General features: G+C 39.2%; 1 protein-coding gene across 5 annotated transcripts in view; it reads left to right on the forward strand.

Moving 5' to 3' along the window:
- Nucleotides 1-10,285, forward strand: part of PHACTR2 (phosphatase and actin regulator 2) — a 247,584-nt gene extending 237,299 nt beyond the window's left edge. For all 5 annotated transcript variants that reach the window (XM_066248270.1, XM_066248269.1, XM_066248274.1 and 2 more), the window contains one exon: nt 4,080-10,285. In XM_066248270.1, coding sequence (XP_066104367.1) covers nt 4,080-4,095 — 16 coding nt within the window. In that variant the 3' untranslated portion in view covers nt 4,096-10,285. The remainder of the gene's footprint in view (nt 1-4,079) is intronic.
- The last annotated feature ends 3,986 nt before the right edge of the window (nt 10,286-14,271 follow it).

A 14,271-nucleotide genomic window follows, 5' to 3' on the forward strand; every position in this document is an offset into this window, starting at 1 on the left:
AATTATTCAGCATTTCTGTGTATAACAAATAGGGAAGTATCAGAAAGTTCCTATTTTACAATTGTGAATAATTTTATATTATCTGCATGAATTTAAAGAAGTCCATTTTTAAAAGTAAACTATGGAGGAACCCAATGGAAAAGAATTATCTTTTTTTATATGGAAAAGAATTATTTTTTCCTGAATTCCATGACTTTTTACTTCCTCTCAGCAGTATGGAAATCAGAAAAATGCATCTCAATTTTAACGAGGAGAGAATATATAGATAGCTTCACATTTGAGTCTCTGGAAAGTTCAGGGGATAAAAGAGCAGCTGGGAAAACTTAAGTGTCCCCAGGGCACAGTAAATGTATTTATTACTTCTTCAACTTGAAGCCTAAAACCAAACTGTCATTCTGTCAGCTAGGCAGACTTCTCAGGAGGTAAAGCCCAATTTGAATTTCTTGTGCTTCAAAATGAATGCCAAGCATTGAGCAGTAAAAAACTTAGGAACAATTTGCATTTTCAGTACATCCGACAGAAAATTTTAGAGCCAAATGTGGAGATAAGATGCCTAATTTAAACAGGATATAAATGCCCTTTTATGATCGGATAGTGTGAGAAAATTCCAATTTGTTTTTCTGTTTTGTTTTTACAGATCTGGGCAGCCCACAGGAAGGAGAGGTTCCTTTTCTGACCCGGGCTTTGTCCGATGTTATTACATTCACACTGTTAGTGGGTTCTCCTTCCCCTCTTAGCTGGCCCTTGAAGTGATACTGATGACCTGTGGCCTTGCACGCAATCCAGACTGCGGGACTCACTCTCTGATGGGATCCATGGGCAAACAGTGGCTACAGAAAAAAGCAAAAAAAAAAACAACCTTATAAGGTCCTGCCAATTTTTAGAAATTAAAAACAGGACACTTTCCAGTAAAATGCTGGGCTTTAGAAGGCTCTAAATCTCTTCTAGTCCAGGGACTGCCCACTTTGTTACCTGGCCGGTTTTTCCATTTACCTTCTCCATCCCACAGACAAAAGCTCTGTGTCATGTTTCCCCAAACTTGTCCTTTGAATCCAGGACCAAATGAAGATCAAGGCACTTTGGAGTGGAGAGGGCCAAAAGAACTGCTAAGTTAGAGGCATTTGTCATTCCTGGGAAGGCTGAGCCTGCCAGAGAGGCGTCCTGGGAGCTCACAGTGTAAGGATGCTGTGGGGACAGAGCCCCTGTGTGTGCTGACAGGTTCCCCAGGGCTCCTGCCCCATCGTGTGGTGTGGGCAGGGCTGTGCTTCCTGCATGGAAGAAGGGGGTGCCGCTTGTTTCATACCCAACATCACTGGCTTGCTTTTCTACTCATTGCCAGAAATGTGGGGGTGGGGGGCTCATTCTCATCTTGTCTTTGTGGCAAAAGGCAGATTTTTGAGGCAGCTGTACCAATCCAAATGTAGCTTAGGGATGTGGAACCAGACTTCTCTCTGGTCAAAACAGAAAACTGACTGACAGATGTAGAGATTCAACAGATCACCTTTTTCCATTCCGTTCTACCCCACAGGGCACCAGAAAGCCCCTTTGAATGAAAGTATGGATGAAGGCATGTTTTGATCTCACTGTCTAGCGAAGGTTAGGAATGCTGACTGAAGCCTGCCAGCTTTACTTATCAGCTCTCTACCTGGGGTACATGACTTAGCATTCCTGTGCCTCAGTTTCCACATCTGTCTTAAGGGAGTACAGGAATACCTACCTCATAGTGTTGTTTTCAGGAATAAACCATAATATATGGATAGCACGTGAACTTGTGCTAGGCACATAGAAACATTAGAAAAAATTCACTATCATAATTATTATCTGCCTCTCACATTTTATATTAAAAAAATGTTTAAGAGGTTTCCAGTTGCTCTTTTGTAATATTTGTATAAAATTTTTATATTTTTTTCTCCAGGTTATAGTTGACTTCCTAAAGAGCAAAATGGGATGTCCAATCAGATGAGTAATCATAAGTTAGCATGCATTTAGTTAGTATAATTAATTTTAGGGGCCTTATATTTGGATGTTTGGGTTGTATAGAATTATTCATAATACAAAGAGTTATCAGTTAATTTTTAAATGCCCCTGGATATATGTATTCAGTTGTTTATGTGTTCCACAAATATTTATTGAGCCCCCTCTCTGTTCTGGACCCTCGGAAGTTAGAACAAATCAGATAAGGTCCTCGCTCACAGGTCCTCCCTTTCACGTGGTTATCGTCCACTAAGGACGACAAACCATTAACAAGCAGTAAGTAAGTAGGATCATACCAGATTGTGTTTAGTCCCGTGAAGAAAGTGTGACAGGACAAAGGTGGGTATGGACAAGATGGCCAAGACAGGGGTCTCTTGAGGAAGTAAGAGTTATTCCGTGATTTAAATGACAACAGGGAGCCATCAGCACTCTTGGAAAAGAGGGAGACTTCCAGCCTCCAAGGAACAGGGAACTGAGGTACAGGGAAGAGCTGGGGCAAAGGGTCAGAGGTGGGAAAGAATTCCATATGATCAGAGGGCAGAAAGAAGACCCTAGTGACCGAAACAGTAACGTTATCTCTGTTGAACAAATGTAGGGCATCCAAGTTCGCACACCTGCCCAGGGTCATGGTTGGGGTAGAGTTAAGAATTGAATGGACACATTTCTACTTTCACTATATGTTTGGGAAAGCTTGGAATATCTTATTTTTAATTTGACTTTTGGAAAGTCAAACATGCACAAATGATGTAACAACCCCTGTGCATCCCTCGCGCAGTTGCTCCAGTGAGCAGCGTATAGCCAGTCTTGTTTCACTTGTTCTTATGCATGAGCACAAAAGTGGGGCACATGATTGGGACATGGGATATTTTGGGAGTAGTGATGGCGATATATCTAGAAACATGGGTTGGGCCACAGCCTGCAAGGCCTCAATCACTACTCTAAGGTATTTAAATCTTAGTTTATAGGGAAGAGAGAACAATGATATCAACAAAGAACTGGAGTAGTTGGATGAATGTTTATGATGGTAATGCTAGTGACTGTGTGAAGCATAGATTTCATCTCCCAATCTATGGGTCTGGACGGGGAAATGAATTAGGGCGACTGGTTTACCAGGGCAGATGCACATCAGATTATAGAAGTCAAGGAAAATGTTGAATAGAGTTGCATAGATGTGGACTCACAGACGTAGACTGAAGAGGTAAATCAGAAAAGGCCTTATGGAGAAAATGGCTTTGGACACTGATCTTGAATATGAAAACATTGATGGCAAATGAAGGGAAGGGACTCCAGTGTTAGGTAACAGCATGTTCAAAGCATAGTCTACACAATCACAGGGAATATTCAGGAACCCGCATGGAGGGATGTGAAGCTAACTAGCTAGCTGGCATGCTGTTAAAATAGTGCCAGCAAGAGGTGGTGAGGGCTTCGATGAAGTCAACACAGGCAGTCAGGCAGAATTGGGCAATAATGGGAAATGGGGGGTGAAGGAGAGAATTGAGTCGCAAATTGGAGGTTTTAGACTAAACGTACTTTAAATGGCAGACCATTTAACAAGAGAGCAAGCGCAAACGCTGGTTTACAAGAAAAGATCATTTGTAGAGTTGTGCACATACTTAGTATGTTGCCTGTGGAACATTTGGAAGGCGATTCCTAGCAGGCATTTGGATATTTAGGTGTAGAAAGTAAATCTGGAGCCCTCAGTGGAGGTGATGAGAGGCTGAAGCTAATGAAATAGTGACTATTTGTTGCTCTTTTTCCCTGTATAACTATTAATACAAACCAGGTATAACTGAAATCTTTGTGAAACATCTCTCTCTGCTCAATAAAGGTTAGAATATGATCCTCAAGGATAGTGATGTTTTGTGTATTGGTTGCTCTGTCTTCTGGATGATATAACCAGCGTCTTTTGTACAGGGGCTGTGTCTGCCCTCCAACAGAGCATTTACAGCCCTATTCTGTTATGACAGTAATTTATAACAGTAATTCAGTTGGGGGATGTCTAGAGCCGCCTCTAATTACAGACATTACTGCTCCTTATTCAGCTCACTGAATGCAGACTGTGCTTCTGTACCACAGACTCAAGAGTTTTCATTTTCTCATTTCAGGTTTCATCGTCCATAATGAGCTGTGAGATGCTTTGGAAACAGACTGATCATCTTGGGGGAAGCCTCGCTTCCTGAACACCTGATATTGCACTGGGTTTTGGTTGTGTGTGTTTCCGTTGAACTTGTGGTGAAGGAAGCGTGTGGAAAGTGCTCCCCACCTGTACAGTCCAGATGTGGCCAACAAGCAAAGGGGCGGGTGTAGCGACCCTGCTGTCCGGCATGTGTATTGGTGGTAAGGGACACAGTGGTCACCGCAGTTACTCTTCATCAGGGGTTTTAATCAAAGAAGATGGGCAGTAGACAATCACTGGCTCCCTGTTACCAGAAAGCCAAATTTTAGAGTGCGGGTTTTAAAAAACAATGGAATGGAATGGCTGGGTACTTGAAAGGAGTGGGGATTAAAAAGCAGAAAGAAAGAAAATAATTTCATTACGTTAATGAAGAAAAGAGAAAATTGAAGCATAAATGTATTTTTGAAGTAGGCTTTTGATAGCTGAGACCTTGTTAAGGGATTTGGGGATCTAATCGCCCAGTGTGGATTTCTTAGCTACCTGACCCTAGAAGAATATTCTTTCACCATCATGCTGGTATAGTATAGTACCATTATTTTATGTCGTGCCAGTGAATCCAATTGCCATAATGAAGTCTACGTGTTTTCATGCATCTTTTTCTTAAATGCAAGATGCTTTGATGGACTCTTAAGAAGCATGCTTACCCACATTCTGTTGCATGCTTTTAGTAGCATAGTGTACACACTTTACTTTTGTTTTATGCTCCTTACCTAATGTACCAACCTTCCACAAGGGCAACAGGACTGGGAATAAAGTCATATGTGATGTGACCCTATTAACCTGTAGTGTAGCAAGCTTTAGAAATAAATCTTTTGGCCTTTACTTAGCTTGATTATCTCCAAAGTTGAAACAACCATGCTTGGTCTAAGAAAGATAATATCGTCAATCACATCTCTTTTAAAAAATTTGAGTCCAAAATTAAAGCTTAAGCAAAAGGCAGGTGTCCTGCCAGCAGTTGGCTTGGACTGGGACTGCAGAGGACTACTTATTTTCAGTGCTGCATTGAGTTGGATTGCTGCTATTAAAAAGATAAAGTACATGGATCAAAAAAAAAATAACAAAAATAACCCAAAGACATAAAAGAACACAGAAAATTTTTGCTAAGGCAGGAGTGAGGAGAATCTAATTTTGTGTTTTAAGAGTCTACAGATTGCATCCATAAATAGAACATGGACTTTCAGTGCAAAAAAGAAGTGACTTTAAAGTTATGGACGGTTTCCCTATGAGCCTACAGTCAGTGTTGTTTACATTAATACACCCTCGATTGTCACCTTGCGATTTTCCATGGAGACGCAAGTACAGCCTGGCTTCTCCCATATGGAAATACCACCTTGCATTTAGTTGGTTTTTCATCCTTTTTATGCCCCTTTTATTTAAAAAACTTGGTTTGTATAATACGATCTAAATAGACATCCTCAGAACGTAGACTAGAATTTTCTGAAATGATTCTGGTTCATAATATGGAAGACTGTCATTTTCAATTTCAACCAAAAAAAAAAAAGTTTCATCTGGTAGATAAATTTGGATTTTGCCACTTACTGATATTTTAAAGAACTACTTGAAATTGGATGATTTTATTTAAAAGTAAAAAAAAATTGGCCCCAATTTATTACAAAAACCCAGGGCCATTCATAACTAAGAAGAGTGACCAGCATTATTGCATCTCTTGTATTCGGCCATGTGCATTAATGAAATAAATGTAGATTTCCACACTGGCATGGGATAAAAGCATATTTTTGTTCCAAAAAAAAAATGTTTCTACACGCCCAAGTGTTTTTCTCTGGCTGAGTTTTTGTCCATTTCATAGGGTTTAGATCCAGCCATAGACATTACCTATGTTCTCATTTCTTGCTGAAGTCATCCTCTTCCTTATAATATTTTATCATTTTATTGTCTTGGGAAAAATACCAAGGAATGTAATGTATTTTAATTTTCCATCCTTATGATTTTGAACATTGTTTTTATTTCTAATCACAAGGCTTCGCCTCCATAAAAATGGTAAATATAAGACATCACCATTTATCACTCAATAAACATGTCATACAAAGCCCCGGTTTGGTCGATAAAAGAACAGTTTTCCCTCACTAGTGGTGCATACGATGCAATGTTTTATTCCCCGCAATGAGGCGAACCAGTACAAAAATGAGAATCTAGTGCCTCGATATATTGTTTTTCTTGTATGATAGGTCAGATTTATGAACTACCCACACTTTTTCATCATACTAATTTACATGCTTAGAGAAAAGTTTAAAAGAGACAAGTTTAATAGTCAAAAAAATAACTGCTGCTAGTCTAATATATAAGAATCAGAACCACCAGTTACTTCATTAGATTGATTCTTTAAATAAAAAGCTGTGGAAAGAGTCGAAGGGTTGTGGAGTAAGCGATATTTGCAGAGTAGGCTCTATTTTAATAACTAATTCTGAAAGGCACAAACACTGCGTTTCACCCCAGCAGCCCATACATGGGTCTTTTAATTGGTAGCACTGAAAGCTTGGGAAGGTGTAACCCCGCCCCAATATAATTATGCCTCAGCCTGAGCATTTCTGCAATCTCAGCGTTTCTAAAAGCCAACCAATAAGCTGTTCTTCTATAAAGTAAAAGGTGTGTGTGAATCACGTTGTTGTAACACAGCTCCAGGTTTTCCTCTATATAAAGCACAACTTTAGGCCAACATAAAGGGAGTGTATGGGTTTTCTTGAGTCTCTAAGGTATGATTAAGGAAAACAACAAATCTATCTCCAGGAAGGTGCCTGGCAGGAAAGCACTAGAAAGACTCTTAAGTGGCCATTCCCATCTTTCTTAAAATGGAGAAAAGAAACATTAACATTAAGGTAGTAAGAAGATGCTATGGGTTTTATCAGCATCTTCAAGGTCATTACCAATCTGTCTGACAAAATTAGATCTCCGGTGAGCAGCATTAATTTAAGGCAATCCTGCCCAATAATTTCCTGTGTATGTGAAATGTCTTGTATTTTTTATGGTTGATGGAGTTCACTCTTATGTTAATGCTTTAAATTATTTAAATGAAACTATAGTATTCAGAAAACCATTTGGGGTATTTCAGTAACTCTTAAATGGAAAAAAAGGCAAAATCATCTTTCTTATTTACCCAGAAAAACCAACTTTCTGGTTTCATTTTTATGTCTTTTATTATTAATGATTTTTCACTTATCTTTTTCTAATATTAATAAATATATTCTGTAAGTAGAAAGCTCTGAAATTTAAGTGAAAATCTATTTAAAGATGTAGAGTAATTGAATACACTCTTCAAAAATAATCCAGTATTGAAAATGAGAGATAAGTCCTTAAAACCCATGATTCGGGGTTTACACCCTTACAGTTCAGTGCTGCACTGGCACTTATAAATAAATAAATAAAGTAGCTTACACTTAAAAGAGAAAAATTTGCATTACTATCACCTATGAGTGCCATACTTTAACACGTAACAAGCCTTGTATTTATACTTAATGGCATCAAACACAGCTTTCAAAAATTATGCTGTATTCATAATAGAAAAAGGCAGTCTTGTCTACTGCATCATAGTATGCCCACATTTAAATAGGGAAGGTTTCTTTTCTTCCTTTCTTGCTCAGAATTTTCTTCAGTCTGTTATTTTTAAAGTGGTCCCAGCAGCACATTTCACACAGAGTAAGAAATCTTTCAAAGCAGGTGAGAGGGAATTGAACTAGTACCAGATATATATACATTTATATCATTTGATATAATGTATGTAGCAATTATAATGTAGTATGGTAGCTCATGCATCCTTAAATTTCAATCATTTTTGTAAGCCTAACCCTGCTAGTAAAAGTATATGCTCTGAAACAAAAATTAATCATTTTCACATCATTAGAGTATGCTGTGAACACTGAGAGGGACCACTTAGATGTAATTTATTACAAAGTTGTCTCTTGGCCTCTTGAAATAGTTAATCTTCCACTATTGACTATTTGCTCTCTACTTACGAGTGGGCTATATCACTTAATTTTAGTTGACAAAGCAGAATGAACTCCTAGAACTGAAATATGTCTTAGAGGGGAAAAGTAATCATCAAATTAATAGGCACATCTTTCTAAAAGAAAGCACATCTCCAGATAGTTCAAACCCAAGTTTCAAAGAGGAAGTTGGGGCTCTACTATAATTTGGCAGTGACCAAAGGGTGGTGGGAGCAAAGGTAGAGTACCTCCAAACCATTCTCTCTCTCTCTCTCTCTCTCTCTCTCTTTTCATTTTTTGTAATCATTAAAGCTTTAGCTCTTTGTGGAAATGTGAACCACCATTAGTATTTTTAAAAAACAACAGAAACATTGTCCACTTAAGCTTTTTCAAAGATAGGGTCATCCCAAATTAACGTATCTCACTGTATATGCTGTAAGATTTCTGGCAAAAAAAAGGGAGGGGAAGTGAGGAGAGGACCCAATGACAATTATTCCTACTGAAAGCCAACTCTCTGGGCAAGGGTCATTTTTAGCTATGCTAGGATTTCCTGCACTCACACACATACAAAAGTCATTTTGCTTGTTGGATTGCTAGCACCGCTGTGCATATGAGCAAAGCACTGTGGATCGATGTTTCTCAATGGGGGTGCTGTTGGCATTTGTAGCTGGGCGATTCTTTGTTGTACAGAAATGTCCCACATGTGGTAAGCTGTTTACTCTCTCAGGCTCCTGCTGATTAAATACCAGTAGCATGCCCAGTCGTTGTGAAAACCATTCATAAAAAACCCTCCCCCATGTTCAGATGCACTCCAAGGAGGACAGTGCACCTCCCGTGAGTCCCACTAGACAGTGGGACTGCAGTGTAGGGCACACAGTTGAAAGCACCTATCGCAAAGCATGGTCTCGGCTGCCTTGCACTTCTTTGGGCCCTGAATCATTTCTGTCCCCCTTCATTTTTCAAACCTTCTGCTTCAGTGCAGCTGTAACTTGCCGGTTAAAGCTTCAGGGAGGAAGTTGGTACTGGGCAGCCAGGGCAGTTCTCAAGGGCGTGTTCATTTGGGTAGTCCCTGTATGTACCTACAGGAGAGATTTCACATGAAGCTACTTTTTCATGTTTTGACCTCACAACTTGACTTCAGAACTACACTGTTGCTCATAATCCTTGTCAATATCATAAGCATCATCACATGGCTTAATCACAAACATGATGGCTGACAATCCACATAAGCAAAACCTGTGGTCCATGAACATCACCAGTAGATTTTACCTGGGAAGCGACATCCCGATGAGTTCCCAATCACCTGTTTATCCTATTGAAGAAGCATTTAGATCCACATGCAGATCTTTGAATTCCCCCTGTGTAAATAGAGTCATGTCATTCAACTTTTCTAAGATTTGTGATTATTGAACTAGGAAGGAAATTGTGGATTGTGTGTACATTGTTTATACTTCAGTGCTGATCATGCCCAAAACAGGATGAGTTTTACCTAGGTGAAACATTATTACACTATACTACCAATCCCTAAATATACTTACTCTCTTTGTTGCTTTTTATCACTAAACCTGAATGGTACATGTGTCTTGAAATGATTTGGATGAATTGTGGCTAATAGAATGGATTTTAGCCACTCTAATTTTTTAAATATTCAAATTTCTAAAAATCTTTTTTGATAAAGAGCAACTCCGAGTTGATAAAGGTGGTTATGTTGTGAACTTCTAGATGGTGCTTAAGAATTCATATTTTATTGAATACCAGTATTTTTTTTTAAGTATAAAAAGGAAGGGAGTAAATGAGGCAGAATGCCACTCCACCCTCAGGTCAATTTTATGGTATGTTTAAATGCCAATAATATTTGTGCCACTTGCCAATTTGGGGGGGGGGCTTTTCCCTTACGGAATGCCTTTGTTATAGTTTGACTATTACCATTATGTCACTTACAGAGCCTCCACAAGGAGAAGTCACCATTGCGATGCTAACTAGGGTTCAAAAACAATCTGCATGAAGCTAGGGTCAAACCACTTTCATTACTTAAAATATAGGCACTAATATTTTTATATATTTTTAAATATTCTTTCTGTGGCTTAGAAATGTGCCAATATGTTCACAACATTCTCCACCGATTTCACCAGATTTAGTACCTACCAAAAACTCAAGCTAGTCATTTTTTTTTTTGGTCTGTGTAATAATCATTTTTTATATAAATATAGAACTATATTTGTTCTTTTGTTATTTGAAGCTTTGGTTAAAGTGAGAAGGATGGTAAGCTGTGATCACTATCAGACTGACTGATTCCTGATTTCCAGTGAGTGATCTAACCCTACCTACTGCACAGGTATACTATCTGTGAGTGTAAATAACTGGAACTGTACACCAATTAACATGACAGTTTCTCTTTTGTTGTTGTTGTTCTTGATCTGTACTGTATTATATTAGTATGTGGGTATAAATATCTACAACTATACACGCATATGTATATGTATTCCACTATTGTAACCTGAAAGAAAGACTATGTATTATCTTTTTTATTCTGTACTGGTGTTTGTGTTATTTAAAAAGCAAAATTATGCTCTATTTAGTTGTATAATATTATAGGATACCTTGCTGTGCACAATTCCAAGTGCCTTAGAACATTGTTTAGCTTTCTTAAGTACATAAAAATGCATATATGTATAAAATTGGGAAAAGTTACCTCAATAAAATCATTGGGAAATCCCCAGCTTTAGTTTGTGCCAATTTCTTTTGTAGTCAGCGCTCGGTCTTTCTAATTCAGAGCTCACAGAGTGCTCACCTGTAAAGCAAGAATAAAGCAGCTTTTCTTTTTCTTTCTTTTTTTTTAATTCAGTGAGAGGAGGGAAGACAGACTCCCACATGCGCCCCAACTGGGATCCACCTGGCAAGCCCATTAGGGGGTGATGCTCTGCCCATCTGAGGTGTTACTCCATTGCTTAGCAACTGAGCTCTTTTTAGCACCTGAGGTGGAGGCCATGAAGCCATACTCAGCACCCGGGGCCAACTAGCTCCAATAAAGCCATGGCTGCAGGAAGAGAAGAGAGAGAAAGAGAGAGAAAAGCGAGAAGGGGAGGGGTGGAGAAGCAGATGGGCGCTTCTCCTGTGTGCCCTGACCAGGAATTGAACCCAGGACTTCCATACGCCAGGCCAACGCTCTACCACTGAGCTAAAGCAGTTTTTCCAATGGCCTGTTATTTTAACTCTGCCTAACTGAATTTTTTGTTTAAGGCCTTGCGATTTGTATTTTTATTTAAAATATCTGTCTAAGAATTACTGCTTTAAATAGCTACTTACAGTATATGTTTTAAACTTGTCTGTATATTTGAAGATATTTGTTATTGATGTTTTTATTGACATGTACAAAAATAAAAGGTTATCCCTTTAGACTTTATAGTATAGAAAATGAACAAACTTCCTCATTATACTTACTATTTAATGTATTATAAGCAAGGAGAGAGGTTGGGAACATATTTTGACCAGCAGAGGAATTGGAATATACTTTTCATGTGCTTCAGCAGTGGTTACAAATGGCCACTTATTCTCCCTCAACTCCAGGGCAGGGGCAAAGGTATGAGGGGGAAGTTAAAATGCAATTTGTGTACCATTATTCTAGACAGAAGACGTATGATGAGAAGATTAGGACCAAAAATTTTAAAAGTGCGTTTGAAAAACTGGCCCCATGTATGCTATTAAAAATTGGTGGCACATCCCTAAGGCAGGTGTAGTGGTTCAACTACTTTCAATTTCTGTTCACACTACGCAGGTTCCACATTGAAACATGACTTTCTAAAACCCAGTGGAGAAAGAAGTGGACAATATTTTCATTTCCCACAGTACTTGGATGGCATGGGAGTTACTGTGATTGAATACTTCACTGGACCTCAACTCAGATGTCTACACAGAGTTTCTGTTACTGCACTGCGGTCCACAGACAAGCCCTGCTCAGTTGACGAGTTTCAAACTCGTTGCCCTTTAAAAGATGGTTGCTATCATGGGCACATCAAATTCTAGAGAAAGGCTAAGAACCTAAAGTTTCCATGAAGTTTTCTGCTCCTTTGCTTAAAAACAGGTATCATTTCTAGAGATTTTAAGGTGAAAAGAATTTGTTAGGTACTATCTCTTCATAATTAGACAAATATTTTAGGGAGGAGAGAATTGACAAATCTAAGGATTTGTTCCTGGATGGACTTGAACTTTGCTTGGCCCAAGTCAGACAATCTGGAGTAAAGAGTGCTCAACCCTGGGAAGAACTTGCCTCTAAATTGTTCAGCAAGGCATACTCAGCAGTTCAAACCCAAGCCCTAAATCGTCTTTCCCCGCTGTCATTAAAAGTTTGCCATGTCTTTAGGTCAGTCCCTGATTACCCCTGAAATCTTGGTTCTTACTTCCCTGAGTCTTCTCCAACCGATTCATTCTTAACCCCACTACCACATTATTATTCCTAATGGGCAACTCTCATATTATTCCTACTCAGAATTTTCCGTAAGTCCCCTCTGCCTACCTAAAAACTCCCTGGTGCTAAATCTAGCCCTCAAGATCTCCAGTAGTTTCACCACAGACTACAGTTCCAAATCACTCTCCTATTCCTCACTTGGGCCAAATCAAATGAAACTCATTGTTCCTCAAACACATTATGCATTCTTTCAACATCCCGATTTTTTTTTTCATGCCCTCTAGCTGGAATTCTGTTGATGAACATCTCACCCATCCTTCTAGGAAGGATTCAAAGGTCTTCTCCAGATATTGCATTGTAGTTTCTTCAGTTAAACCACAGGTTAAGTTAATTTACATGTAGGTGTTATATTGTGTAAAAGAAAATAAAAACCCTACCTTTAAGCATAAGAATTACACTTAGCACAATGAGATGCACAGGGAAGAGAGGGATGGAGGACAAGAAGGTCAATGTTTCAGCTCTCCCTCAGTCGGAGTTTGTGCCCATTGACGGGATGACAAGCAGAATTGTTCAGTAACAGTGTAATCCCTCAGCAGTAGTGATGTTAATCTTTCATTTTCTGAAAGCATAGAGTTAAATTTACAATTAAATACATGCATGATCTCACTATCCTATATTTGTAAAAAGTTTTCATCTGTTTGTCACTCAAAAAAAGGTAATGATTGCCCTGGCTGGTTGGCTCAGCGGTAGAGCGTCGGCCTGGCGTGCAGGAGTCCCAGGTTTGATTCCCGGCCCGGGCACACAGGAAAGGTGCCCATTTGCTTCTCCACAACTCCCCCTCTCCTTTCTCTCTGTCTCTCTCTTCCCCTCCCGCAGCAAGGCTCCATTGGAGCAAAGATGGCCCGGGTGCTGGGGATGGCTCTGTGGCCTCTGCCTAAGGCGTAGAATGGCTCTGGATGCAACAGAGCGAAGCCCCAGAGGGGCAAAGCATCGCCCCCTGGTGGGCATGCGGGATGGATCCCGGTCGGGCGCATGTGGGAGTCTGTCTGACTGCCTCCCCGTTTCCAGCTTCGGAAAAATGGAAAAAAAAAAAAAAAAGGTAATGATTATTTGTGAGCTTTTTATAGCCTAAAGCTAGAATGAGTGAAACTGAAATATATACCAAAGAATAGTCAAAGTTCCTTTTTATAATTTAAATGGCATGATAAAATTAATTTGGGTTATTATTTTCAAAGAATATTTACCAATGAAACATGTACTTTTGACTCTAAGAATAGGGGTTGGTAAATAGAAAGTCAACCACTATCAAGAGTTTATGTAGTTCAAAGTATTGTAAAGAATATATCATATAATTAATTACTAAGGGGTAGAAGCAAGTAAAAGAATCTAAGTGTGTAATAGAAAGGACCTGAAAGGCGCCAGAAATTGAGGGGAAACAAAAGGATTGGGATCCTGAGAAGCTTAGATCAAAATGCAAGCTAACAGATTCCCATGATGAGAACCTGCTTTGAGGCAAAGCCTGTGTTTCCCGAGAAGTCCCGGATGCTGGAGGAGGTCCTGGTTTCAGGAGATGGTCATTGGGAGGCAACTATGAAGTCAGGCGAATAGCTACACTTGACTGGGAAGAAGACACTTGCTCACTTCCATTGAGCCCTGACCACCACAGGCACAGGTCCAAGCATTCAACACACAATTTCTCATTTAATTCAACAAAAGCCTATGAGATGAGTATTAATTACATTATCATTCTCCTTTCACATGGAGGTGAGTAAACGGAA

The sequence above is a fragment of the Saccopteryx bilineata genome, chromosome 12 (genome assembly GCF_036850765.1).
Source record: "Saccopteryx bilineata isolate mSacBil1 chromosome 12, mSacBil1_pri_phased_curated, whole genome shotgun sequence".
Lineage (NCBI taxonomy): Eukaryota > Metazoa > Chordata > Mammalia > Chiroptera > Emballonuridae > Saccopteryx > Saccopteryx bilineata.